The sequence below is a fragment of the Aspergillus tanneri genome (assembly GCF_003426965.1).
Source record: "Aspergillus tanneri strain NIH1004 chromosome Unknown AapTan_1_pilon_pilon_pilon, whole genome shotgun sequence".
Classification (NCBI taxonomy): domain Eukaryota; kingdom Fungi; phylum Ascomycota; class Eurotiomycetes; order Eurotiales; family Aspergillaceae; genus Aspergillus; species Aspergillus tanneri.
The window spans coordinates 855,190-880,031 of NW_022984628.1; the positions used below are offsets into that span (position 1 = coordinate 855,190).

At 45.5% G+C, this 24,842-nt stretch overlaps 8 protein-coding genes across 8 annotated transcripts; 1 reads left to right on the top strand and 7 right to left on the bottom strand.

Moving 5' to 3' along the window:
* Window positions 1-142: 142 nt before the first annotated feature.
* Window positions 143-4,447, bottom strand: ATNIH1004_002322 (NADPH oxidase family protein; the record flags this gene model as incomplete). The annotated part of the gene is made up of 6 exons (XM_033567017.1): window positions 143-380; window positions 509-603; window positions 658-711; window positions 3,605-3,645; window positions 3,699-3,861; window positions 3,908-4,447. The coding sequence occupies 6 exons, from the start codon at window positions 4,445-4,447 to the stop codon at window positions 143-145; spliced, it is 1,131 nt and encodes a 376-aa protein (XP_033429012.1).
* A 297-nt stretch (window positions 4,448-4,744) lies between these two features.
* ATNIH1004_002323 (uncharacterized protein) lies at window positions 4,745-5,251 on the bottom strand (the record flags this gene model as incomplete). Its single annotated transcript, XM_033567018.1, has 2 exons — window positions 4,745-5,034; window positions 5,080-5,251. The coding sequence occupies 2 exons, from the start codon at window positions 5,249-5,251 to the stop codon at window positions 4,745-4,747; spliced, it is 462 nt and encodes a 153-aa protein (XP_033429013.1).
* Window positions 5,252-7,642: 2,391 nt separating this feature from the next.
* Window positions 7,643-7,937, bottom strand: ATNIH1004_002324 (uncharacterized protein; the record flags this gene model as incomplete). The annotated part of the gene is made up of 2 exons (XM_033567019.1): window positions 7,643-7,763; window positions 7,807-7,937. The coding sequence occupies 2 exons, from the start codon at window positions 7,935-7,937 to the stop codon at window positions 7,643-7,645; spliced, it is 252 nt and encodes an 83-aa protein (XP_033429014.1).
* A 5,921-nt stretch (window positions 7,938-13,858) lies between these two features.
* On the bottom strand, window positions 13,859-15,468 carry ATNIH1004_002325 (uncharacterized protein; the record flags this gene model as incomplete). The annotated part of the gene is made up of 3 exons (XM_033567020.1): window positions 13,859-14,670; window positions 14,771-15,139; window positions 15,240-15,468. 3 exons carry the CDS (start codon window positions 15,466-15,468, stop codon window positions 13,859-13,861), a joined length of 1,410 nt encoding a protein of 469 aa, XP_033429015.1.
* A 984-nt stretch (window positions 15,469-16,452) lies between these two features.
* ATNIH1004_002326 (uncharacterized protein) lies at window positions 16,453-17,175 on the bottom strand (the record flags this gene model as incomplete). The annotated part of the gene is made up of 3 exons (XM_033567021.1): window positions 16,453-16,779; window positions 16,835-17,040; window positions 17,091-17,175. 3 exons carry the CDS (start codon window positions 17,173-17,175, stop codon window positions 16,453-16,455), a joined length of 618 nt encoding a protein of 205 aa, XP_033429016.1.
* Window positions 17,176-17,698: 523 nt separating this feature from the next.
* Window positions 17,699-19,909, bottom strand: ATNIH1004_002327 (uncharacterized protein; the record flags this gene model as incomplete). The annotated part of the gene is made up of 5 exons (XM_033567022.1): window positions 17,699-17,908; window positions 18,945-19,329; window positions 19,384-19,410; window positions 19,464-19,518; window positions 19,582-19,909. 5 exons carry the CDS (start codon window positions 19,907-19,909, stop codon window positions 17,699-17,701), a joined length of 1,005 nt encoding a protein of 334 aa, XP_033429017.1.
* A 539-nt stretch (window positions 19,910-20,448) lies between these two features.
* ATNIH1004_002328 (uncharacterized protein) lies at window positions 20,449-21,700 on the bottom strand (the record flags this gene model as incomplete). Its single annotated transcript, XM_033567023.1, has 3 exons — window positions 20,449-20,624; window positions 20,678-20,961; window positions 21,018-21,700. 3 exons carry the CDS (start codon window positions 21,698-21,700, stop codon window positions 20,449-20,451), a joined length of 1,143 nt encoding a protein of 380 aa, XP_033429018.1.
* A 1,332-nt stretch (window positions 21,701-23,032) lies between these two features.
* On the top strand, window positions 23,033-23,353 carry ATNIH1004_002329 (uncharacterized protein; the record flags this gene model as incomplete). Its single annotated transcript, XM_033567024.1, has 1 exon — window positions 23,033-23,353. The coding sequence occupies one exon, from the start codon at window positions 23,033-23,035 to the stop codon at window positions 23,351-23,353; it is 321 nt and encodes a 106-aa protein (XP_033429019.1).
* Between the last annotated feature and the right edge of the window lie 1,489 nt (window positions 23,354-24,842).

A 24,842-nucleotide genomic window follows, 5' to 3' on the forward strand; every position in this document is an offset into this window, starting at 1 on the left:
GTGCTACGCATACATTTTGTGCCTTATAATGCCTTATGTACATTACAACTGAGTAATCAATCATTAACTAGTTAAACGCTAACTTGCAAATCCTTTATGCGGGTTCTCGTTGCGCAGTCCAATGCTCGATATATGAAAATCCTCATGCGGCCAACTCCTGGGAACTTGAGAAGAAAGTCGTGCTAATTTTGTTAGCAGCGCTTGGTAGGACACTAGGCTTGCTTACTTTCAGGAGTGCCTCTGCACTTAATGTTGCGGACTGTTGGATAAATTCATTGCACAAATCACTGACGTCCTGGGGTCTTGCGAGCTGCAGGGTTCCCGGATTGCGGCCGCTCGTTCCAGGCTCTTTCAAATCGACCAGTAAAGCCCCTACAGCCCTAACATCGTTAGATTTCTTTCCTTTTTGCCCTCCCAAAATACAGTTGCCAATGTTTGCTAATATATTTAAAGTTAAATTTATTCCCAAGTAGTAATCAATCTATTCGCGTTACATACCTAGCTTTACGCGGCATGTGGTGTAGGAGAGGAGGATGTTCTTGGAATCCACATGTTCGTGGGCGAGGCCGAGTTATTATGAATGTAATTGAGTCCCCCCAATACCTGTCTAAATTAGATTTCTTAATTGCTTATTATCCTTCTTTGCGACATGCTTACCTCTTTGCTAATAATTGCCATCTCTACCTCATCAAGCTCTCCCCGACAAGCCGCCTGGACATTGTGTAAGGAGGTTTCAAGTGACTCGTATACCAAATAAAGCGAGGAGTCAGCTAAAACACATCCAGGAGCTGGACAATATTGTCATGCTTACGCTACACAGCTGACTATGCTGCTTCTTGTTGGCTTGCTGCTTTGCCTTCTTTATCGCTACAATATTATGATAACGAATGGTCATGTGCAATGATGGACAGGCCAGCTTGGTAGACTCCAGAATGGTTGGTATTTGCGCCAAGTATTCCCATCCACACCACGCTGTACAACTATCCACCTTCACCGGAAATCGACCTCTATTGACAGGTTTCGCTTCTGGCGAGGGAGACTGGTTCACATTAAGTGGGAGTACTTGGTGTGAGGTGCTGTCGTTTGCGAGACGTAGCCAGAATTAGGGGATGGCGCTGCCACTGCTGATTTGGATATTGTCACCTGATAGACAGATGGCTTAGGCTACCAGTGTCCTCGTTCTATAATGCATTTGAGAGGCTGCAACGCGTGTAAATCTTTCCTGGATGTAGGCAGTGTAGTGGATCGTTTTGTGTTATTAGCCATTGATATAATTCGAATTTATGGTCTGCAGGTCAGCAGCGTTGATAACCTGTTGGCTCGCGACAAGTTTATGTACAAGAGGCAGTAAGGCTTCCAGGGTGCAAGACTAGGCTTCGGCTCTAGCTATGGCCACATATTCCCCGTCATATATTTATCGGGCGGATTACGTTCCTTCTTCCGTTACTACAGAAAATCGGTCCTGGTAGTATGTCGTTCCAAGTAGTGGGGTGCGGAACAAACAAGGTGCGCACCACTTCAGACCCTACTAGCTCCCATTATTCTCGGTGGGTTATTTGGTGCAGCCCCATCTTGGTACAGCATTCTTGTCCTTTACGAACAAATATTCACAGCACTCCAAGTGCTTGGTATATTCCGTAGCACAACCATTGGTCGAACTTTATTTATTTTATTCGACGATTTTAAAGGCCTAGACGAAGAGTCCGTTGGTTCCTGGCCTCTACAGTGGCTTCAATAGTAGCCCTCAGAATGCATAGAAATGCTGTTCAAGGGTCTGTTGGGAACTATTTTTGCTCTGTTTTGCAAGTGCCAATACAAAATTGTAGGTTCTAGTTTTCCATTTGTGGAGATAAGCTACTTATCCTAGACGCCGTCACCATTTCGGGCCGCAGAAGCCAACCTCCAAAGTATCCACTACACAAAGGGGCCAAAACAGGCTCGCAGATAGTGAAGCAGTGTTTCCTCATAAAAAAATCTAAATGGGGTAGAAAGTTTCGTTGTAGTTTATTATGCGTACTGGAGTAGCGGATCCCCCTTTCAAGCACGTCTTTGCGGGCTTTTTTTTTTTTTTTTTTTTTTTTTCCTGGATGCAGTTGCTCCACGAGCATGTCGGAATCGCTAGACAGAAAGTATGTACAAATAATTTAAACACATAGATGCCTTCAACTAAACCGCAACAGAACCTTGACTGGAGGAATAGCCCATATTGACGTGGGAGATGAACTCATTCCTTTCGATGTACACATAGAGCTGTTGTGTGAATGCTCAATATATTTCAATGAGTACTTCAAGGACCGTTACACTGAAAGAACTTCAGGAACTGTCCACCTCCAGTCTATTGAACCTGACGTCTTCGCTGAGTTTGTCAACTGGCTCTATCGAAGAAAGATCTTTGAAACAAGCCCTAGCGTAAAATGGTTAGAGTTAGTTCGTCTTTAGGTTTTGGGTAGCGACCTTGAAGTACCTGAACTGCAGAATCTTGTGGTTCAGCGCTGCGGGAAAAATTTCACCGAGGATGGGGATTTGATAACCGAGACTGTTGTCGATTATGTCTACACGAACACGACATTGGGTAGTCCGCTTCGTCGGCTGATTGTGGATATATGGTCTTCGACAGCCTCACGTCAGCAGTTTTTGCTTCAAAAGCAATTATTCCCACAAGCATTTTTGGAAGACTTATGCTTAGTGTTTATTTCTGAAAGGATGAGTTGTAACAATAGTTCCGCGCACAACATAGGACTTGCGCAATATTATGTCTCAAATGAAGATCACCCTTTCCGCAGGCGAAGAAAAGAAGCGCCACCACATATGGGGAAAGGTCTAGCAGCCCTCCACAGAGGGCAAGTTCAAGCCATATGGAGAAAAGAAGAACCAAGACACCATTATCGCGCAGGTGCATATTAAAGATAGAACATACTTCGGAGCAGGCAGCGGAACGGCGGTGATTTTCGAATAGAGAAATCAACTTACCAATGCTGATTATCGGTCAAGAAGTTGCCTCTCGTCGTTAGGAGTTACAGGGTAGGAGATATGCATTAGTAAAGCAAGAGTTTAATAGTCCTCATATTTAGTAGTCTACTTCATACTCTCTAAGAATAAACCAGTTTGTTTCAACGGTTCACATAGACTCCTAGCTTCTCGGGAATGTCCCGTTAAGCAGCAACTGATATATCCGTTTATGTGACCATATAGTTTGTACGAGATGTTTGCGGCATTGAGACCTGCACGGTGCAATTACTTGATACATTAGCTCAGCCGTAATATGCTTATCTATATTACCATGGGATAACTGGTGGTAATGGTTGAGGTTAAATGAGCTTGAGATGGGATGAGCGGTGACGCTGAGCAAATAATTTGTATTAGTCTCTACTGAAACGCTACAATATAATAATGGAAAGTTCTTCAGAACTTTGCTAACTCCACCATTACTGCTTCTCCGCGCACGTGCCTGTGACAAGGAAAATGGATACGAGCATGTGGTATACAAGGTTTCCGTCTGATGTTCCAACTATGGAGTAAGATATGACCACCACCTACTTTTCCCGGTCCACGGTTGGAATTCCTGCTCGAAGAGATCTATACCATGTTCCCCATTCGCTCTTACCAGACGTAGCATCTGATCTCGCACAGGGCGACAAGCAGATACTGCCAATGTGGTTAGCGTTGGATTCTTTGACTTGGTAGCTGACAAAATTTACCTGCCACGAGCATCCTGCCTTTCTGCTTTTCTACCTCAGATGACAGTTGCAGTTCCCAGTTCGGCCTTCCGCTATGGACTTTGATCAAGTCATGATACCCAAAGCGTTGCGGGTCTCCCTTTGATGCTGGCTCCAATGTGTCGTAGACTGTGACGTTGAGTAACTATAACAAAATCAGCAAGGTGCCCCTTATCGATAAACATACTCACGCATCCCTCATCCTGCTTGACCAGCATTTGTAACCAGTCGTGAGCACTCTCCCAGTCACCTTCCTCATCTAGCTGCCAAATGAGGGAGATCCTCTGAGTCCGGATGCGCGCTTTGCGATATTCTCCTAGCAGCTCCTTGATGTAGGGCAGCTGTGTAGCAATCCCGATTCCTGTCGCTACCATGAAAACATGACCGTAGTCTCCCATCTGCCCACCAAAGCCGCATGGGCCGATTGATGCGGGACCAAACGGACCATCGATCCAAACCGTGTATTCTCGTTCTTGCCCAAGGCGATCGAGTAGCTTTCTGGTGAAGCCGGAGCGTGACCGTAGAAGGAGGGAGACAGAAGTCGCCTTGCCGATGTCGTTGTCCTCCCACCAGCTAATAGTAAAAGGGTGAGACTGCGCCAAATAGAATAGGCCGATTGATGGGGCGCCAAATCCAACGCGCTCCCCGCTCGCACAGCCCAGGGCCGAGGAAGAGTCAGAGTTAAACAAGCGATACTTTCCCCATAGGCTTTCAATGAAAGTGTTGTGCATCTCCTCCCAACAACAATGTTACGGAAGAGTACACGGATGAATTGCGTACCAAGTGACAGAACAAAAATGATAGCAGATCCAAGAAGATAGGCCCAAGCGCTGCTATTCTGTATGGGACGAGTGTGTTGCCAAATCGCGTAGAGCACAACAAGGGCACAACCTTGGTGCATCCTCAGAAAGACTTCATATATTCTTTTTCTTCACCAACGGCAAGACTATGAGGGAAAAAGAAATATACTCGCAGCATGTTGTTACAGTCAGTCAGTCATACTGAGATAGATACTAGGAATAGGGATATCATACCAAGACACCATAGACTTGCATGGTATTAGATGTTGAAATTGATCTTGTTTGTGCAATAATCAAAACATGTATGGTGGCCTCAATAACTGCGACAAGGCCAACCATTCGATGGAAGGCTCCGTATGTCTGAAGAGACACGCCGAGAAGACGAGCGCCGAACTCATAGCCCCCAGAGATGAACATGGGAATGAGGTTAATCAAAGATAGGCGAGCGGCCCGTGACCCTGCTTCTGAAAGAGACTGGACGCCGATAAAGTTGCAGGCGCCGTTTCCCACTAAATAGGCTATCGAGAGGATTAGATGAAGAGGTGATGGTATCCGGAACATACTTCTGAATGGTACTGGGTACATGAACGTGGCCAGGCGATGTGATCCAGAAAACCTAGTGTGCATGCGGCTAAAGATGTTGTAGAATACGAGAATACTGATTACACCACCAACTACGGCCGTGTAAATCTTCTCGACAGATTTAGTAGCTATGTTAAATTGATTGATGGCCATCTTGTGACTTGGTATAATATATACAGGATGGCTGTACGACGGGGAGGGTCTCAGGGATTATATACAAGCCATGCTCATGCTGTTATCCACCTGCTGCTTTACCTTCACCGGGGCATGCAATATGACTAAGGCGCGACCCCTAAGAGGTTCGCAAAATAGTGGAGCCTAGAATTCCGCGAGCCCATCACTGTCGGGCTGGTGGATATCGTGAAGCATTGGCTGAATGGGGGTTCTGCAGTTCCCGCCCCCATTAGCGAGCGCAGCCGCTGTATGTGTGCCTCTCACCGGTCTAGATCGGGGTCGCCCTAAAATAACTAACTAGCGGACCTTAGCTTTCAATAAAATGGATCTGGGTCTGTTTCTATTGTCTAAGCAATGCTGAATAGCTGGCTCCAAAAAGGGGATTCCCCTTCTATCCAGTGTACTGTACCTAGATCTACAGCGTGCAAGGCAACAATCAGTGCTCCATCTACTATTTTTAACATTGTTTCATCAAGCCGTAATGCTTAAGCTTCTGTCCTATATCGCGTGAAAGTCGGGGTTGGTACTTGTGGAGGTGAAGATTGTGAAATATCGACGCAACGGCACAATGTGGAGATACCAATCTAAATTTCCATATTCGTCAAAGATAAACTACCCCATATAACATAATATATGGAGGCATGGTGCTAAATATATAGGACGATCTCTATGATTTTAAGGAATATGTACCGTATATCTGCCTGTTATATATATATTTAGTGGGAAGCTGCTTATTAATAAAATATTTAACAAGTAATTATTTCCTCCGTGCAATATAACTATTGCTAAGTGGCTATTAAGTAAACCTATATAGAGATTAAGCTACCTTGTCTGTTCTATTATAATCCTAGTCCGGATGTCGAGAGGAAGTCGGGTCTAGCTCATCATGCATTGTGTCAGGTAGCATTCAAGGACAGCGTCCTTGAACTGTTCTCGCTTTATATATTCAGGTTGTATAGCGCCCTCACACTTTGGGCCTACTTTCCATGCCACAAGTCCAATGCTTATCCGTACATTGCAGGCACTGCTCCATTAATTACAGTTGGACCAACACTTCCCAGGGTCTGCTTTACATCAATAATAATACCACCTTTCTAATTCCACACCTTGACTTACAGTACGTGTAGCCAATACTCCGTCAAACAACTCCATGTATTCGTACTGGCCACATTTTTTTCTTGTTAATGGTTAGCTTATTCAAAATCCCTGACTCCCGAATAGTGGATAATCCCTCCACAATCGTCCCTACAGTACCCGAGCACAAACTAATACCCCAATCATAGATTGTCTCTGTTGGTAACCACGTCTCTTGAAGATGGAGAGACTGGAGTGTTCCTGCGTGTGCACAGAAAAATTCCTCGAGGTCTCTGACCGAAAGCCAACAGTTTTGCAGCTCCAGGTGGCGGAGAGAAGGCAAATTGATTTTTCTCATAAAATTCAAAAGGCTAGAACTATCAATGAGTTGGAGATATTCAACTTCATTTAGTGCTTCCGCCGCCTTCGCAAATAGGTCAGGGTCTGTGGCAGACATCTTAGAGTAGAATCCGGATATTTTGAAATTCCGTATAAGGATTCCGTTGCGCTTAGCTGCTACCATAGTGTCGATAATGGTTTCGAAGTGTGCAGGAAACGAATCTCTCCAGTCGACAAATAAACGCCCCGCAAGCCAGCGAAACGGCTTTATAGTATTATTAACAAAGGGAATCTCGATACTCTGCAAGTGCAGAAAGCGAGGAATGCATTCACAAAATGTTTTAGTATCGATACGCTCCCCAAGTATCAGCTGTTGCTCACAGGATAGTCCAGCAAAATAGCGGTATATCATGCTATATGAGACTTTTCCGCCACGGAAGTTCCAGCAAAGCTCTCTCTGGTCTCGGTCGTATTCAGATGGCGTGTACACACAGGAGCAAAAATAATCCCATTCTTTAATGTCTGCCTATCTATCAGTATTTCTAAAATTTGTGGGTATTTGGCGACTGACAAGGGTCTATGAGCTCCGGCACCTCGTAGCGGATCACTTTCACATACTGGGCAACGCAGGATTTGGATGCTTGACGTAAGCATTCAAATCCAGCCAATGAGAAGGAAATCTTGAGTGTGCGGAATAGGTAAGGAGCACAATGAGCTCGAATTCTCCGATTAGCTTGCGAGATGTTCACTAAGCTCCCGCCCGCCTGGCTGTACTCTATAATCATCCATAACAGCTCCGTGGGCAATTTTTCGATGGACATTGTTGGCGACGTCTAACTATGTAGAACGCAATGTGAAATCCAAAGCTTAAGATGACGATGTAATTAGATGGAAGTTGAGGACAATTCGGGAACAATTAATTCGGTCCTATAAAGCAAATATTGGGCGTGTTTTATTCTATTCGAATCCGAGAACGTAGAGATGGGGACTGCGGCACCGTTTCTGGCCATCTGCGACCCCAAACGGTGCCGCAGATGCCCAGCCTTTGCCGTCCTGCACCTGCATCTCTCTTGGAGAGCTACGGTTAGCGTCGCGCTCGCAGCGAATCCTCGTACGCATACCATGATGGCTTCTCCTTGCGGACCGAAACTGGAACGCGGCGATCAATGTCTAGATTTTCTTGGTTCTGGGTCGTCAACAAGGCTCCGATAGCTCCATAAGGCTTAAGCCCTAATTTTGGTGCCCCTCGCATTTTGTTTTGGCTTGTGTTCTGAAGGCTCAGACTCCCAATGCATGTTGTAAATGGTGCGAATTTATGTAGTCGTAGACCGGGCGCTTAAGCAGTATTTAGTCGTACTATACTCCCTGTTAACTCGTATCGAAAGACAACTTTATGAATCCATCACAACTGCTCAAGCTTCAAGATCTTTGACAATGGCTGCGAGTCAACCCGTCTTGCCGGAACCATCATTATTAGAGATATTCCGGTTCCAGTGTCCTAATGCCTACTTATTGAGTCCAACCAATGTTACACCCATCGTTGGTAGTAATACTATTCAGCAACCTAAAGACCTTATCGATGACCGCGCGTCTGGTTTCCTTCGAGTTTTTCTTCCGACATGGGAAAAATACGGACTATTTTCCCATATGGCCGGGAATTGCGGAGCTGAGAGTAGTTCCCCAAATGGCCATCACGCCCTATTTCCACTGGCTCTTTTGAATATGGCCCAGGAAGTTGGACTACGGCTTTTCCAGATTATTCAATATCTTCATGTTATCAGACGCGTGCACCTGTTAAAGGTTGAGCGAATAAGGGGCCAAAAGACGCCACAGAAACGAAGCCAACGGGTTGACACACTTGCAATCAACTTTGTTTTAGCGGAGTTGTACTGTGACTGGGAAAGAACTGATGACAACACTCGGAATCTGAGGAAACTTCGCTTTCGAAAGGAAAATAGGCAGGCTAGGAGGTGGCTATTGGTAGCATCTAGGCTTTCATTTGGGGTTCTTCTGGTTTGTTCCAAAACAGTCGAGAGAGAAGTGTATGTATTTATGTATCTCAGCAAGCTATCTCGACGTGAATGCCTTGAGACTAATCTGTCTTGCAGCAATAATAGCAGGGTTAATGAAGGACAACTGGTGGCTCTAGCTACAACTATTGCTAATGATTTCCCCGCAGTAGTTGAGACATTCCGCCACCTTAACTGGACGACAACGTGCTTATTAAATCAAGAGACAGTAAACACTGCCACTGATCTGGATTCGGTTATTGAGCAGATCGACACACACCTTCGGACAACAATATCGCCTGAAAAAATTCTACCAGTGGACTTTCCATGCTGCACCTCTTCTGGTGAGGACGGTTATAGCGAGTCTCCGCTTAGCCATGCTATTCTCAGTCCCTGCACTCTGGAGCCTGATAGTCCAGCAGAACAGAAAGCAGGAGAATCTGCAGAGACAGGAGAATTTTTTAGGCCTATTGTAGGGGAAATCCATTGTCTTTCTTAAGCTTCGCATAGAGTGAAGATATTATGAAAGAAGACAATTACGTGATTAAGGGTTTTAGGTCATCAAGTAATTATCTGAGTTTATGCAATTATTCAATGATTAACTACATGTCCTGCTAGCCTGAATTCCTGGAGGCATAAGATATAACAGTAGTCAGTCATACGTGATATGTCCGAGGTAGTATACAGTTATAAGAGGGCAAGAGAAGCTTTTACACGGCTTGTTTTAACCACGCCTGGGATAGGGTATTAATTATCGCCTTCTACTTACCGCGGAGAGAACACCATTAAATGTTATTAATCGACTCCTGATTCACAACAGGAGCCATTGATACATGTACATCATTCATTAGTATATATATGGAATATTTCTCTCTGGAGAAGACATTCTACTATTTTTGTATATAAAGGATAAATTCTAAGATGAGAATAATATCGGTCAACATTTCTCTAGTCTACAGCACCAAAGAAGTGAAGAGGAAAAGAGAGCCAAACATCCCAGCGAATTTCTGAATACGTCAGACATTATTTATAAGACACATAATGACCCTTCAGGTAGGTAGTACGTGCAGCAGCACTTTCCCATTAATCAGTTAAAGTAGCCACTTCTAGAATTGGGTCCACCCCGACAAAGGAGCCAAACTGAGTCAAAGCCAATCACATATTCCACTCCTATCCGGACGTCGAGTTATCAGGAAGCCGAAAGCAACAATCGATCAAGTTGGTCATTATTGGACTCTGAGCCCCGGAAAATGTTCTTAGACTCATGGAAGTTGTTGCTGCAGACCAAGCGGAACGGTCCGTCCGGTACGGTCGGTTTCTAGATCAGCATCATGCAAACGACCCTATGAGCAAAAGAGCGATAAGTACAATGGAAAATATCGGACTTGCGCTGAGTGTAGACAACATACAAATATTTCGACCGTAGCAGACATATGGCAGGGTGACCAAAACAGAAAAGTGGAGCCCAGTGCGACGGAAATGTACAACAACATCGAGGCAGTAAAAAGCGAAAGAACCGCAGCAAAGGACAGGTTCTATAACTCACTAAAATACCGATGTGCAAAGGCCCAAACAGGGAGACGGATTCAGTGAAGGACTTGTCAGTGTGAACAGAAGAAACAAGCCATGACAGTTCTAATCCCCGGGGATGGGAGGATATTTCTGAGTTCAACAATGCCGTCTCCGGATGCGACGGCACTTAATGGCAAATAACAATATTCAACTGGCTCCACCATTGCCACCCTGAAAATTACACATTGGTTGAACTACTTCGCTATCGGAACATATTTCCAACGCTATGCGTATTAGAATACAGAGTCCCGATTTACTGAGGAGCGAAACCCCTAGATAATTGTCGGCTACCTTTATGAGACGTTACGAGCCAATTAGGCTGTCTCTAGTCATACGGATCGACATTTGTTTGCTGCTTACGGGTGTTAGAAGCTGACAAAAAGCTGCCGAATAAAAGCCATTTCCCAGAAATGAATTAGAGTTGAACGTGAAGCATCCATAACGACCCATGGGTCGAGTAAATTAGGGGTTAAAATAAGTTTGGCCTAGTTACACTAGCTCACCCCTTGGTGGGACTAATGCATGATGCATCTGTTGCTGGGGGCTATCCCTGTATGCTGGAAGACTAGCTTTACAAGAAGCGATCGGATATGCATACTAAAGGCGAAAACAACCATATCATTTGGAATAAATTTAATAAGTCCTATTTTGTGATTTTGCATGAAGGAGGGAATATATTTCACTCCGTACTTCCAGGCGGCAAGTTTCAACCACTGAAGACGGCTTTATTAGGAATCGACGGCCCGGTCCACCTTCTCCACTTTGAGATTGGGTGAAGGGTAAAAAAAAAAAAAAAAAAAAAAAAGTATAAATGAATTGACGCGGAATTTGACTTGTTTGGCTGAGGCCTGCAAAAAAAATTGTCCGTGAGCTATCGGATACTTATCGACTAAATGAGGCACATCATCAAGCAATGGCCGTCGTTTTGTGGGGATGGATGGATCTCGCTCGGGAGCGGGCCTGTTTTATTGATCGGCAATATATTTTTCGCACTAGGCGTTGGGAAGGTTAAAACTTTTCTGACCCACTAGATACCGGAGAAGATCTCCTTTGCCTTAACTAGTTAATAGAAAGTGAGTTTGGTAAGTACTTATAACATAGGCGACATCGTGGAGTATATAAACCACGAATATAGAGCAATAAAACAGAAAGGAATGGTCAATCAGCATTATACTCGAAATGCCTTTTACTTGAAGATGGGGTATTAGCTAGAATAGGTGTCCAGTAAATTTCTCCTTATAGAGAGTATTAGAATAGTTTACAGGCCATCCTTATACTCACGGATGATAATACTAAGTAGACTGTTTTGTGGAGACATTCACATGCCGAAAACAAAAAAAGAAAACCCAATGAGGGGCTCGTAGAAGGTCGAGTTCGATACCTCAGTAGCTGAAAAATCATTTGTTGAGGGGTAGCGTGCCACTATGTGTGTTGCTCAAATGATCTCCTACCTAATCAAGCAAGTATGGATCTTGCAATCATGGGCATACTTGGTCAGACATAGAATTTCGCCAATCACATAGCACTGGTGGGCCTTGTATAGCTGAACCATGGAACCGTCGACCACTATTTCGTTCAGCGGAAAAAGCCGCCCGGGCTGGAGGTGTTGAAGGGACCGTAAAGTTTGGGTTTCCAAAGTGCATTTGTATTTGTTTTCGTTTTACGTTTCTTTTCTTGTGTTCTCATCGGTGGCGGACAAAGAGAAAGGGAAGGCAGCCAATGGCATCATGTTAGAAGGGTCTTTTCCAGACGAACGGATATTGGTCGGATGTTAACAACTTTCATTTATGTTTTATGGAAGCTATCGCCGTCATGTGCTACCTTGTCCTGGTCGTATTCTCAGACAAGATTAGGTAGAACTTTAGACGGAGAAATTCACTTGTCGAATACCAAAAACTAATATAGATAAAAGGCCAAGAAGGTCACCCCACTGTATTGTGCTAGGTGAAGGAAGACTCTATCTTTGGGGTGCCCCGGTAAGCTGGAGAGACCTGGCCCTTTAAGTGGAAAGGTCACTTCTGGGACTGTTACAATTCCACTCCCAACAGCCCAGGCCCAAGATTTAAATCAATAATTCCAGTATGTCATGCACTGCAACTCAAGAAGCAATAGCTATCGTAAGCTCTAATATAGTATCTAAGGCTTCCGACTGTGATCTTTAGAGTTCCATGACCACATGCGCTACAGGCACTAGGGGAAGTCTACTAATGCTGTAGTTAGTTATTGCATCTTATTGAGATTCTATTTACATAATTATAAAGTGTCACTATCTTTTCACCACTATCAATTTTAAAACTTTGGCCTTTGTATGGTCCCTTATTGAGGTCCTCTTGGGGAACGGTATTTCATAGGCTGCATTGATGGGTGTAATGCAGAGGCGAAGCAACTGATCTTCCAACATAGACAGAATCTGATGGACTAAGGTGAGATGACAAAGCAAATGTTGACTCAGCTAAAGGCGCTGGGCTAGAAGGATACTTTCGGTGGAATGAGGGTGGAGGATTGCGACTGCTAGGTGGACTGCAAATCAAAGAGGAAATTGGATCAGGAGGACAAGGACATGACGAATGCTGTTGTCCTGAGTTTTGAAAAATGCGGACATTTGATAGCAATGCTGAACATGGCGGTAGACGGATCGGCTGATGTTGTATGATAGGTATTTGGGGACTCCTGTCTACACCTTTATCGTATTGGTCGGAAGGCATAGCTTGGGAAGCCTCTGCGGAATATTTGGACAAGGACGTTGGCAAGTCTCTCGTGGATGAGCCGTGTCTACTCTGTTTAGAAATCCATCTCCCAACATGAACACGGACATGTCGATCAATCATGCGTTTCTCGTCTTCCGAGGTCGGTCTTGCGTTGATAAAAGTGTGGGATTCAACTTAGAGTCTCTAAGACCTGTGCCCGACATTTCAGCTTGCCGGAATATATTTCCGATATCAAGTTTGGTCCAACTGGGAGACGTTAAGTGAGAAGTCTGTCTTCTTTTGCCCTGAAACGAAGTGAGAGAAAGGGAAGGAAGGGGAGAAGTATTTTCAGCGCCACTCCCCCACGTGAACCGCCCGCAAACTTAACCGAATCTACCGACCTCGTTGCCAAGCCTCGTTCTCATTCGGGGCCATAGCGGCATCGTACACAGACAACATCGAGAAGCAAGGGAAGTGGAAAGATTGCAATGTATTGAACGTACTTGTGTGCAAAAAATAAAATGCGGAATTGAAATTGAAACTGTCTCCTGCCTAAAACAATTGCTTCCTTGAAAGCCTTTATCTTGTTTTTTCCTCCATTTTAAATGTATCAAAGTTGAGCGACGCAAAAAAAAAAAAAAAAAAAAGAAGTACCTATTACTGCAAAATAAAGGCAAGAAATCCCCAAAAATAAAATAAACAAAAACTAAAATAAATATAACGGTGTTTCCCTCCACCTCGGTCAAGTTTGCACTAAGATGGCTGGCATCAGCGCTCGCTTCTTCCTTGCTTCTGTGCGTAGTAAAGCAAACCGACAATGAACATGTGAAGCATGACAGTGAATAAAATAGTAGCCCTCCCGATTATATGTCGCTTGTTTGGGTCGATATCTAGCTATAGCACTGCTAACCAAGGTTTTTCCGGCGTCGACTCCGGGAGACAGTCTTGTCGTCACGGCTACCTCGTTGACGTTTAACTTGGAGCCGGTTGAGCTCCTTCGTCAGGAGGCGAATCTCAGCATCAATAGCCGCGTTCTTATTTGGAGGCTTGGACTTCCTGGTCCTAGTGCGTCGGCTAGACCTGCGTGTTTTCCGTGCCTGCTCAAGACTGGATAGGGAAGTGTCTGAATCCGTGTCATTTTCTTCATATTCGGACTCCACATTACGAACGCCTCTTCTGGATTTGGAGGGAGCTTTCCTAGGGCGGGAACTATAAGTGCGACTCGATGATTCATCTGATGATTTATCATGACTGTCGTCTGAGTCATGATCCCAATGTTCCTCGACATTGTATCCCCAGTAAGCGTTTTCAAGCTCTTTTGCCTTTAGATAGATCATCCGATCTCCGTTGAAGCTATTTCCGTTGGCAATACGTCGAACAAATCCTCGACGCTCCAGCGTAGTATTCCCGTCTTTCCATTTCACCAGAACCCTAGTGTGGGGGTAGGTTGCGTATCGCTGCGGTCGAATTAATGCCAGGGCATTGGTATTGGCTTCGTCGTCGTCCTCGACCTTCCAACCTACGCCTGTAATATCGGAAACGTCATCGCGGGAATACTTCCATACCTCTTGGAGTATACCATCCGTGGTAAGAGTAGACTTCGAGTTCCCACGAGTGTTGGACAGGACTAGTTCTGCCGTTTGCGGGTCGTAGGGCTCAGACGATCCCGCGCGTACTCGGTATATAGGGTTCCTTTTGAGCCATACCGGACGAAAATCTGGGTCCCTGTGCCGACTGGCCACCAGTAAAGTACCCTTCCACGCGCCAGCGCAGTATACTCCTTCCTCATCCTGGATTCCAGTGCATTTATTCCAGACAGATCATCAGAGTCTGACTCGTCAGATTCGGAGTCATCCGAGTATTCAACTGCAGAGTCTGTATCATCCATAGCAGGAAGCTGCCCCAGGCTTTCCGGTCGTTCCCCAAATCGCTGTATGGTAACGTCTGGGGAATATTCCAGTCTTCAGGTAGAGAATTGCCACGGTTGATCAGGTAGAAAGATTTATACAGCTTATCATATGCTTTCCATCCACTCTCGGGGTCATCCTCCACCATACCCGAGTCCATGTAGGCTGACCATGAGTCATACGTAATTCGATAGATCTTCTCAGGTAGAAGATTTCGTTCCGGGGAAACATTGTGTTCAATATTGGCCTTTTTGATCCTCTGGTTGGTTTTTGGAAGAGCTGCTCAATTTTGGAAAAGTCTGGCGTTTCAGATTGAAGTATCCTTTTAATGTCCGCCCCTCTTTTTTAACGAGGTCCTGTATGATCTCCTGTGCCCAACCATCGATTCTGGCCTTCTTGTGACGACGTTTTTGTGCGGTTGGGGCTTCATCGTCGGATAATTTTTCAAAGTCTGAATCCAAATCTTTCAATTCCCGGTCCATATCGACGTCCTCATCGTTATTGGTGCCTGTGGGCTGCTCTTCGTTCTCTGCAGCCTCTTCATGTTGAGGCTCTTGCCGGGTATTTCTCCGGCGAGTAGCCCGGGTACGCCTCTTGCTTTTGGGCATGTCAGTGTGAAGTCAAACACAGATTACAATTCTATTGCTAATAAAGGAGGTCCATCAGTATATAATAGGCAATATATAACTGGCAACGTACCTATCTCTTTTCTTGTCTGTCGTTTATTGACCTGATGTTTTTGGTATACAGGAGGAAACTGCGGCTGTGACTCGGCCTTTATATGTTGTACTGGAGAGCGAGGAACGGATACCATTTCATTCTGGGGAATATTAAAAATATTTCATCATCTGGCATTTGCTGGATCATGTCAATTCGCACAGTCCTGCATATCTCATCAGCTGTCAACAGATAGTGGCGCGTCACCAGTTCGGCACGCAACACCAAACGATATCGCACACCAGAAATAACAACCCGCTGGCACTATTTAGGCACGCAACACGAATGGGGCCGCAGATGTAAAGTCATTCGGGGCATTATGTGCCCAACAGAGGTAGCTGCAGCTGAACTACGGCGAGGGTGTGACGTACTTTCACTCTACGCTTGTACCTAGCAGAGGACCATGCGGGCGACTAAAATTATTCTCACCACTATACTGGATTTGCTTCACTTCGCATACACCTTGACAGGTGTCCAGCAAGCTCTAACTATTCGTACCGGGTACGTGCACGGTATGGCAACCCGTCACTGTTACCAAGTACACAGCGGCCGGTATTGCAGCCCCCACCTTTGGGCCTTGGAAGTTTGAACTAGCGGAGATGGAAAGTTACTACGTCCCAGTGGCTGCAGTAAAGAGGCTTGTTGAAAAAATCGATCCCAATAATTGCCACATATCTCTTCTTTAGTTAGGCAGGTTGGATGTATAAGATTTCCTCGACAATGTACCTACTTTGGTAATAATGTCCCGTTCTCGGCTAGTCCTACATATCTGGAGTACATTTCCGCTCTACCGTCTCCATGTTCCTGTTTTCTTTTAAATAACATTCCATTACTATAATGATAGACAGAAAAAAAAAAAAAAAAAAAACAGCTTCCTATTGTGTGAGTTGAGATGGAAGTTCAGTGCTAATGCCCTGCGCAAAAGCAATCAATTGCCCTAGTGCCTCAGAGCATTGCATGCAGCTTGATTGATAGTATTCAGCCACCGTCATCCAGTGCTGGATATCTTGTTGATGTAGATGTATGGTCATCTGTGCTTCTCGAATAATAGACTTCTGAACCTGGATTTCATCCTCGGCCTCGGCCTTCGCTAATTCTAGTGCTGCTTTGTCCTTCTCTACCTGCTCTAATTTCTGAATAAGCTGAAACTTTTCAGCCATGACTTGTTCATATTGGACAGATAGGGGAGCTGGCGGCGGGCGCTAACCAATTAGTTATTAAAGTATAACAGAGTAGCAAATGGAAGACAGTTTATACCTGATCAATATTATTGCATCGGACTGCATGGAAGGATTGACCGACCTCGCGGCATAATTGCATGTATACCCCGGCGGAATGTTTGCTTAAATGCTTATCGAACAGGGGTTCAAGCTCCGGATCATCTATCTCCCATGCGTATTGCAACTCTTCAGTCGACTTTAATCGTACCTCTGAGGGCTTCAGCCGCAGTCCGAGCTTCTCCCCTGTCAATGACAATGAGTTAAGCCCAGAGTATACAATGATGTGACCTTACAGATGTGCTGCGCAAGACGATTACGACATTGTGACCTCCATGACGCACGGTTTAGATTGCTTATCCTGGAGGGTTGGTCGTCCATATTGGTCTCCTTTGGGCAATATCGGATATACTGTTTAGCAGCCTTCTGCGTCTTATACCTCTTATTTTTGCGAGCTCATTTGGGACTGGCTTGCAATGCCAGTTATCTGGCTATTATTGGCCAACTGCTCTATTTACATGAATATCAGATGCTTCTGCGGAGTTGAATGATTCCATAGCAATTAATGTTCTACATGCAAGATCATTACGAGTAAGAAGATGCCAGGTGATAATACTGTCAAAAGCCTCCTGAGATTAGAGTAGCTTGAGACCCAAAAGGCATCCTATATGGGCCTGTAGATGGAAGTGATAAGGAAATACTGTGTACACAGCATATAGTTTCAACGGACTCAATCCAATCGGTTGCGCACTAAAAAGAGAGGCCAAGTGTCTCAGTTGGCTACCACCCATTACATGCAATCCTAGGTATCAACCGAGCCGCCTGTTTTCCTCCCTGCAAGTCTGGAAGCGTGACTAAGCTGCGGTCCAAAGTGGGTTCGCAGACTAAGTAATACTTCGCTCAACTAATCGTTGCTGTGGTCATGGATATGGCTAAATGTATCGGGGGCAGAGGGGTTTTGCCGTTTCTTCACCCGTCTGTTGATCCCTTTCAGCAATTTGGACCTGAATTTGCAGTACTCCAGCAGGCACATTAACTCTTCCGTGTCAGGAATCTCCCTTGCCCGCTCCATGTCGGTGAATGATAGCCGGTGGACGTCCGGGTATCTGCTCTCCTGACAACTTGTCAGCTGAAATAACCAAACAGTAAGGAGGTACACTTACGAAGTTTTCATCAGACGGGGGCCATTGTATTCCTTCGACGGAATTGTAGACTACCGTAGCGCGCGGATGATCGATTACAACGTAGACCCTCGCTTGGCGAAGAGCTGCAAGGTCATGTGCTTTGCCTAGCAAAGTGCGACTCCTTTTTGGAACGATCGACGCTCAGCTCCATCAGGATCGGGACCACCCATTGTTGACGTCTGTGAGAGAGAAGGGAAAATATATAAGGCTGGGGAGTTTAATTGAGATACGACTTGGGATTTGCAGAAGAATGGGGAGAGAGTTACTGCAATTTGTACCACTAGGAACCTTTATAAGACCAGCTGTGGTATTCTGTGGTCACGCGATCTTACAAAGAAATGCATCCCCAACGCTAGCCCTGACTGATTTCCGTCTAATGCAGCTACGGACTAGCTCCAGCTAGCTCCTGATCCTCACAGCAGCGGATTTTCTTGTACCGACTGCCCGGGACTCCCCGAAGATCGTTTCCGCCTCGTGCCATGAGTGGGTCCTCCAAGTCCATCGCAGCTGTTACATGGGAGCATGGTCAAAGAACCATGATCAGGGCTTCCAAATGGTGCATCAAGTGCTGGCGTGCAGCGAACGATACCATCGTGCCGGGGAATCCGCTTAATTTCCACCTCTTTTTAGACTTTGTCTGTAGATAAATATTGACCACCTTCTCTGAATGGGCGACGAGGAAAGACACCGGGCGGCAGTACCTTCCGCAATCTGAACAGAGTTCGCTTAGTCCCTTAAGTGGACCTATGGTTTCAGAGTCGGTTGTGTAATGCAAATCATGGGGATGCAGCTGCACCAGTGCATCGACCACCTGCTTAGCATGACCCTTACAGCGTATGGTCCCATAGCACCAAAACGGAGCCATAGTATCTTCCGGCAAAATTTCAAGAACAAAATAGAACCGTGACACAAGCAACGCAGTCGCCGCCTCCCGCGCCATCCGAGCACTGCCGGGGAAAGAATTACAAGATTCCGGTATTCCTCCATCACCTCGACCGTATCGATAGCGCTAGGTACGTCGCGAAGAGGTATATTCAGCCGAAGATAGTCTTCCTTGTGGGTGTCCTCAAGCTGGCCCATCATTTCCAGCCATTTTGTTTCCGTGTCCATGGAGGACATCCAAGCATCGAATCCTCGACGCAGGAATCCATCCTGGAAGACATGCCGAAAATGTGGTGGTCTATCGCGTGGTCTATCCGTAATACCCGTACCCATAGAGAGAAGTCGCGCAGGATGTTTGCGGGAGGGCCAGATTTGGCGGCTTAACCGCCGTGCGATATCGGCAGCGAGATTATCCCTAAGTCCCCGTCTTGGAAGGACCCAATTCCGCGAATATCGATTGGGGAAAAAACTTATAAAAATGTCAGTCTACTACTCTTTAGGAATGGCAGAAGGTTAATCTCACAAAGGGGCGGCCGCGGTAGCTCTCGCGCTAAGACAATTCACGTTAGGGTTGTTCTAAAATAAACGGCCAAACCTACTTACGCTTCCCATACGAACGGCTCTGAGTCTATATGTGCTGGCCGGACGATCTCATACCCTTCCGTTTCGATTAGTGCCCAAACGAACTACTAAGCTGCTCAGGTATGGGTCCCAGACTTACCACATTCTTGGCCGGCGCTCTCCGTGCTGTTGAAGTTGCCAAACACAAAGGACCTTGTCTCTCTGGCAATGCTCGTTGCAACGACACCCACTCTAGTCTTGGAGTGTGTGGTACTAGAATCACCCATGCGAAGGCTGTCAAATAGGCGATTGTTTGTGTAAACTTCCTTTAGAGCCGTGTCGAAAACACTCCCATCATAACAGCCGTCATAAAGGAGCCATAACAGCCATTTGTGGACGGTTCCGAAAAAGGAACGCCTTCCGAATATAGCCTGTGATGCGCGCGCAAATGCCGAACTTCGCCTTTCATGAAATATACGACGTGCCATGTGATCAAAGACCGCCCCACATTTCCTGATATCCCACTGCATATTAAACAAGCCGAGGATACTCAGGCCCCTAGTTCGGGTCAGCGGTCGATTCCTGCATTCTCGTTGCAAGGGGGCATGATGGATTAAAAAATTCCCGGTTTACTAAGTCATACCTGAACTTGTCCCAATCGCAAGATCGATAAGATCTTGAAGGGGACAAAGACCAAGGTTCTCCTGAATAAGATTCAGGAACTCCAAAGGAATAACTCCTCGGACTCCGCCACCGTCAATGGCTAGGATGGTAGGGTTCATCGTTGGAGGTAAGACATCTATTACTAGAGGCCTCTGGTACAGACAACAAAGGCAGGCCGTGATTGTGAAACTATATTCCAGGCCTGCGGCAGGTGACCCAAATAACTGAGCACATAGGTCACAGACTGCGTGGCCGCAATCTAGGCGATGCTGTGCAACCCTGAGAAGGCAGACGAGACATATTTTGTTTGATCGTATCCGGCAGAGCCTTCCACTGGATTCCCTTAGATGCTCGCGTCGGAACTCTAAGATGATGATTGACCGGTACTCTCGAGTTTATGGAATTGTTCCACCATGTTGCGCTCAACCATACCCGCAAGCTCGTCGATAGTTCTATATGGTTGATTCACGGGGGTAATTTGAAGCGCATCGAAGACAACAGAGCGATAAAGCGCCTGGAAAACGGCCCGAGGTTCTAGCGCTATGCTGTTGCATCAGCCCATCGGTCGAACTCAAGGAGACGTTGACTCATACCTAACATCCCTGGGACATAGTGATCCATGACAAGGGCCGATGAGATCGAAGGGGCCAGCTCCTCATAGTAGACACCTGCCTTTGTTCCTATGTCTAGGTAGTGTGCTATGGCCATGCTCGAGGATACAGGGACTTCATTTTGTTCTCTAGTTGCCTTCACAAAGTCAAAAGACCGGCAGATATCTTCAGCTGTGTGCTGAAGTGCCAACCGGAAAAGCGCTACCAGATGGGTCGCATTAAATATAGCTCCATGGTCTTTCCGGACAGTGTACATGTCATCCCAACTGCCCTGCAATCAATACGCGCAGGCGCTCATAGCGAGCACACTCTGATAGATGACTTCGCTCCAGGCGCATAAAATGGATCGCAGAAAAGCACTCCGACAAGGTCTCGGGACTGTTCTTGTCCAGTTTGCAATGGAACTGCTCCACTTGTTCCATATATTCTTCTTCCCGCCCAAGGGGCTTCTGTCACTATTATAATCCGCGGCCGAATCGCCACCGGTAATGATGAAGATGACTGCAGACGTAGGCATTCAAGCAGAAAATCAGCCACGTCGGCAAGGTCAGCAGAGTCGCTTGCGAAGAGGCAAATAACATCTGCGAAGAGGAAAATGAGGCGAGCCCAGATGTTACGTAGTACTGTCCCTGCACAGGGAGAATCCCACGAGATGGAGCGCTCCGTCTTAACGCATCCTATCATAGAGGAGCTCGTAGAAGATTTATATTCCAGGCCACCGTCTGCGAACAACACTGGTCGTGAGGTCTCCAATGAACCCATGTCGTACCGTAGCTTTACCTCAGCCGCTGAAACATGCCGTTTTATGTTGTTGTACTGATAGAGCTGTCGAAGACAAGCATCCTTGGCTTTGGCGCCGATGTATACACATAACGCTGGATACTGGTTTGCGGGATCTCCCAATTCGGATACCACATGGTCTAAGCGGCCATGATCCAAAATAGTAAACCTCCCACGTTCGCTAAGGCCTATACTAAGCCAGCCAATATCATCCGTTCGCTGCATCTTGGGAGAATGCTAGATGCCTATCCCCAGCTAACCCTGGCGGAGCTTTTATACAATTTTATATCCAGGTCCCTTTACAAAGCAGCTATATACTTCCGTAACATTAAAATCCATCATGCAATTGAAGCAGAGAGGTAGGCACTTTGTTTTCCGAATGAGTCCATTCCTAGCGCCTTGCCTCCTGACCCTTGATGCTGCTGGGCGTTTCAGCCATAGAACAATACCACCACCCAGGGTGAGCAGGGAGCTATATTAACCTATCATTGGTCAGTTGGCTAATTTAAGCCAAATGGCGGCTCACCCTCCCTCTCTTCCAAGGAGAGCTGCAATACCGTTACGGGAACGCAATCTTTGTCTGGGTCGAGTCTTGTCGGCAGAGGACATCTCCAGCAAAGCCCGGTGTGGGGGCCCTTTGTGCCGGAGATCATTAGCAGGGTTGGCGATCAGCACGCTAACGTGTCAATGTGACTAGTCTCAGCGTGGAAATCGGTGTCTCGGGAGCTTCCATGTCTATCCGTTTAGTAACGTGTTAGTCAGCCCGGACCACCAAGCGATCACCCGTGGTCTAACTAGTAGCTCCACTCTAGGTCATGTAAAAACAGTTATCTTGTTGAATGTAACACTGACTTTATCAGCCCATAATAACCCCTGTCAAATGAGTATAAGACCCCTGTCAAATAAATCTAAGAAATCTATAAGCCACTATGTCTTGTGAAGGATATATAAAGCGCCCTTAAAGTACCATTTGACGCTAAAAACTTGCGCGAAGGACTGATCACCTCTTCTCTGTTATTTCGGTTTCGGTCAGAATCCACGTATCCCGAATATGTCCGCACCAAACCAACCATTGGATGACCTTGATCTGAACCCCTACTTAAATCACGATATATTGTCGCCTCACGGAGTCCTCAGTATTGAGTCTGGCAATACTTTTTAGCAATTCTGAAAACGTCTACCTGAATAGCCTTGTTAGTGGCAGCGACATTGTGTTTTCTTCACATTTTAACTGCCCTTCGTTGGCTACTGCCATCGGACGTGAAGATGCATGTTTAGGCCGTGGAGAGGCAAGTGTTAAGGGTTGGGGAACAAAGTCTGTTTTTCCATTGCCAGTGCCCAGGACGTGGTTGACCAATCAATGCAGTCACGATAGCGCGCATACCATTACAACACCTAAGTAGGGACAATAGTTGATTACCTATTTATGTTTTAATACTAACTGGGCAAATCGTCTAGCGAGTGTCGGGAAATTTTCTCTCCGACTGTTTCGATGAAACAGCCCATAAACATTTCAACATTGACAATTTTTCAACGACCAGTGTTGGAGAGGCTTCCATGCCGACGGCACGAACTTCTCACGTTAACGATTTTGGAACTTCCATCCAAAAGATTATTTCAGATGTTGGCACAATTTCTGAAAGAGTAGAGCGTGGGTTAAGCGTTGTGGAGGGTTTTGCAGCAAAAACTCAGGACATTTTGGATGCATTTAATGGTCTTCACGAAAAGATTAATAATATGTCTAGTAGGGTTGATGGGCTGGCTGAGATGCTAGACGAGGTCGTGAAATGTGAACGGCTTGCCATGGAGAAATTTGGGAATTTGGCAAAACGTATCGAGCGCCCTGTCTCTTCTCGTTCACGGAGCCAGGCAACCTAGATTTCTGACAACACAGCCCCATTGAATCAAATGCCCTAAGCTTGTACCTCCCTAGGTGTCGAGTTTTCTTATTTTTTTTTTTTTTTTTTTTTTTTTTTTTTTGTTTAGGCTTCTATATCTGGCACCAAGGATAAGAATATGAGCCGCTTGATTCTGATTTCTAATGGAAGAAAGAGGCTTGAAAACCCCACATACTCTCTACATTTAACTTCAACCCGGTAATACCAGGGATATAAAAATAACATCTAGGACGATCACTATGATTACTTAATTGTTTAACCCTCAGTAAAATATGGAATACACTACCTTTCGCATTTAGTTCCAGCCGAGTCTCCGAAAGCATATCCTTAAGAATACGAGCTCCTAACACATTCAGTAAGAGGGGCTACTGTTTTTCCGTCATTCCCCATCCACAGACTAATTAATCGTTCTACCCATCTAGTGTCTAATTGTTAGCTGATTGCACCACATCAATTGCCTTTTAGCATCATTAGCTATTATCGTTAGTTGTTGCTTTAAATTAAGGATTTAATTCTTCCTCCCGAAGCCATACCCAATCTCCTAAGCTTCTAACTCCAGGAACTGACCAAATCCCGCCTCATTTAGCGGGTCGGCCCGGTCATCCAACCCCTGACAGTAGATTTAAGTGAAGTACATATCATTTACTCCGCTATTTTGGTAGGGGAGGAGACAGACATTCCTATTGTAATCTCCTCCCTTTCCTCCTCGTTGAGCCAAATATCGTATTGGCTAACTTCTTCCGGGTAAGAGGGGGAAGATGGTTAGTGCAGCTTTAGCTGTTGTGCGTAATGGGATGTGGAGTCCACCATTTAGATACTGTGTGGCATTCCTCATTTCGCGTACCATGGTTGGACCGTCGCGGGTTATTCGTTGGGAGCGACCTGTTGTCCAGTGTAGGTTGTCCCAAGCCAAATCATTTTGCTTGTTTTATGTACTGTTAGAAATATCAACTCTTTTTTTAATTTTTTTGTGAAATCGGCAAGGATGTAGTTGGTAATTATTTCTGTCTTTTTGGTTTGCTAGAACAGCCTTATGTCTAGACAATAGTATCCAAAAGCTTACAGAGTTAGACACTCCTGCAAACCAGCCATTAAATCTGGTTAACTAATTAGTCAATCATTGGGTCGCATCTTCGCGTAACGAAACAGACTTAGCAAAATCCCCTAAAACTAAACTAACTTTCCTATCCAGATCAAGTGTTTTATGATCGCCATGGGTCACTACCATCATCCGCTTAGGGCAAAAAAAAAAAAAAAAAAAAAAAAAAAAAAAAATTTCTAATACAATAATTATTGAATAATCACATGGGCGGCTGGAAGAAGGAACATCTAATATCCGCGGCTCACCTGTCCTGGTATCTCTGAGTGATCTTCATCTTCTCATTCTTACCTCTTCGACTCAGGATGGATGCTACGTCAAGGCCTCTAATTAACAAGAGTGGAGAAATAACTCTCCTAGCTCGAGGAAC